General features: G+C 18.9%; 1 protein-coding gene across 1 annotated transcript; it reads left to right on the forward strand.

The window, feature by feature from the left end:
- Window positions 1-146: 146 nt before the first annotated feature.
- LOC102670654 (pumilio homolog 3) lies at window positions 147-2012 on the forward strand. The gene has a single exon (XM_006608924.2). The coding sequence runs from the start codon at window positions 147-149 to the stop codon at window positions 1995-1997; it is 1851 nt and encodes a 616-aa protein (XP_006608987.2). The 3' UTR covers window positions 1998-2012.
- Window positions 2013-3001: the final 989 nt, after the last annotated feature.

Raw genomic sequence — 3001 nt, forward strand, 5'->3', positions numbered from 1 at the left:
ATATTATTATTAATATTATTAATTATTATAAATTTTAAAATTTTATTGTTTAAAATTGCAAAAATAATTTATCATTAATAAAAATAAATTAAAAATCATTTGTTAATTTCTTAATTTTATATTTTTCACTTTTAGAAATTTACAAAATGACAACACGAAAATTGAAAATTAATAGCGAATCAAAATTACAAAAAAATAAAAGAAAAATTAATAATGATAATATAAATAGCAATATAAAAAAGATTAAAAGTAATGAATTTAAAATTCAAAAAACAGAAGAAAAATACAAAAAAACTTTGACAAAAAATGATAAAGAAAACCATAATAGAAATATAAATGATAAATTTGATATAATAAATAAAAACTCTATAGAAAAACCTAATTGGATGGAATTTAAGAAACAAAAAAAAGAACTTAAAGAAAAATATAAAGCAAAACGTCTCAATGATATTTATAATATAACAATTACAGCAAAGCAATTTAGTGAAAAGTTTCGTAGATCTGATTGTTCAAAATTAGAACGTAAAAAGCTAATTTTAAAAACACATAATATATTAAAAAATAATTATAATAGAATAATACTTACACATGATATGTCTCGAATTATTCAGTGGATACTTAAATATTGCGATGCAAAGATTCGACAAGCTATTTTTCAAGAATTAAAACCATCAATTTCGTCTATGATTAAATCAAAATATGCAAAAAATTGTATTAAAACAATGTTAAAATATGGATCTCAGCAGATTAGACATGAAATTATTTCTGTTTTTTATGGTAATGTAATAAGATTCATGTGTCATTCTGTATCTGCATCATTATTAGAACTCATTTATTCAACATGGGCAACAGAAATAGAAAAAATATATTTTAAACAGGAATTTTATGGTGATATGTATAAACAAGGTAAAGATAAAGAAATTAAAACAGTATCTGATACATATAAAATTGCAGGAGATATGAAAACAGCAACATTATCTGCAGTAAAAGGAAATTTAATGAAAATATTAAATAAGAAATTTTTAAATTCCACTTTATTGCATTGTGTTCTTTTAGAATTCTTAAATGATTGTTCTATTGAAGATAGAACAGAAGTGATAACTCTGTTAAAAAATTCAATAGTGGAATTATCTCAAACAAAATTTGGTTCAAAAGTTGCTGCAATATGTATATGGCATGGTACAAACAAAGATAGAAAAATTATTATGAAAGCTTTAAAAGGGAATATAAAAACTATTTCGATGTCTGAACATGGATATTTAATACTATTAGCATTATTTGATTCAGTAGATGATACTGTTTTAATCAAAAAAATTATATTCTCAGAAATACAAAATGATTTAATAGATATAGCATTAAATGATTACGGAAAGCATGTAATTTTATATTTAATAGCTAGAAGAAATTCCCATTATTTTGCTCCCAGTATAGTAAAATATTTGGAGCAAGGAGATAACAATACAATAAGTAAAAAACCAGCTAATATAAGAGAAAAAGAACTTTTATATTCAATTTCTGATTCACTTCTAGAATCTGTAATCACAAATACCTCAATTTGGATGTCTAATAGTTCTATTGCAATGGTAACATTAGCAATATTGAAAATAGGTATTGGAGAAAAATTAAAAAAAGCCTTTGAAGCTGTTGCTATATTTATTTCAGACTCAAAATCAAAAATCAAAGAAGGAGATGAAGAATATAAACCAATTGAACATACAGGTTTACATATGATGCTAAAAAAACTTATACAAAATGATAAAGAATTACAAAAAAAAAATGAATGTACATTTGGAGAAATATTAATTAATTATTTAAAAACAAATATTGTAGAAAAATGGATAGAATGCAATAGAGGATGTTTTTTATTAATATTATTACTAGAAAATGAAACAATGTCTGTTGTAAATATTCTACTTTCTAAATTAAAACCAATGATAAATATTTTGAAATCAAAACAAAATCCAGGTGCTAAAATTTTATTAGAAAAATTAAAATAAATTAAAATGTTAAATCTTTTTTTAAATAGAAATAAGAATTTTTTTGTTATACTGTTTTATTATTTATATATATAACATATATAGCGAAAGAAAAAGATATTCATATATTTTTAAAACGAAATAACTTTTTTAAAATTGGAGTAAATAATTTGAATTTTTTTTAAATATTCGAATAATTAATTTACTTATATAATGTAAAATAATATGTAATATGTAAAAAAATATTGATATTTTTTAAAAAATTGATATTGATTTTGAAGAAAAAAAAAATCATGATTTTTTATTTGAATCTATAATAAAAATTTAAAAAATGTTTTATAGATCTAAGAAATTATATTCATTCATCAATTATATTCACAAAGTTTCACCAAAATCGAAAACAATCAAGAATGCTGAAGTTTACAATTTTTCACAACTTTCGGCTTATAATTATTTAATTATTTATATAATATTCGGCTTATAATATTATAATAAATTTGAAAATTTTCATATCTTTCGATCTATAGCTTCAATTTCGATGAAATTTTGTATATATGATTTTCAATAAAAAATATGTTTTAAAATTTCATTACATTTACATTATATTATTTTTACTCAAATAAATAAAAAAATTGAAAATTATAATTTTTATTTTTTTTTCAAAATTCCGACCAATAATTAATTTAAAAATAATTAAAAAAATTTTTTTTAAACATTATAAGAATTAATTAAATATTATTTTTTTTAATATACTAAAAAGATATAAATCATTTATTCCAATTTTAAAAAAAATTATTCCATTTTAAAGGATATATGAATACTTTTTTCTCTCATTATATTTTATTTATAATACAAATACTTACAATTTATTCAATTAAATTTTTTGCTCTTTTTATCTTTTAATCTTTTAAATTTATTAATATCTATAATATCTATAAATAAATAACTATAAATAATTGTATAAAAATGATATAAAATATGATAAATTATGTAAAATATGATAATGTATATTATTATTATTATTA

This window comes from Apis dorsata, unplaced genomic scaffold (genome assembly GCF_000469605.1).
Source record: "Apis dorsata unplaced genomic scaffold, Apis dorsata 1.3 scaffold_50, whole genome shotgun sequence".
Taxonomy (NCBI): domain Eukaryota; kingdom Metazoa; phylum Arthropoda; class Insecta; order Hymenoptera; family Apidae; genus Apis; species Apis dorsata.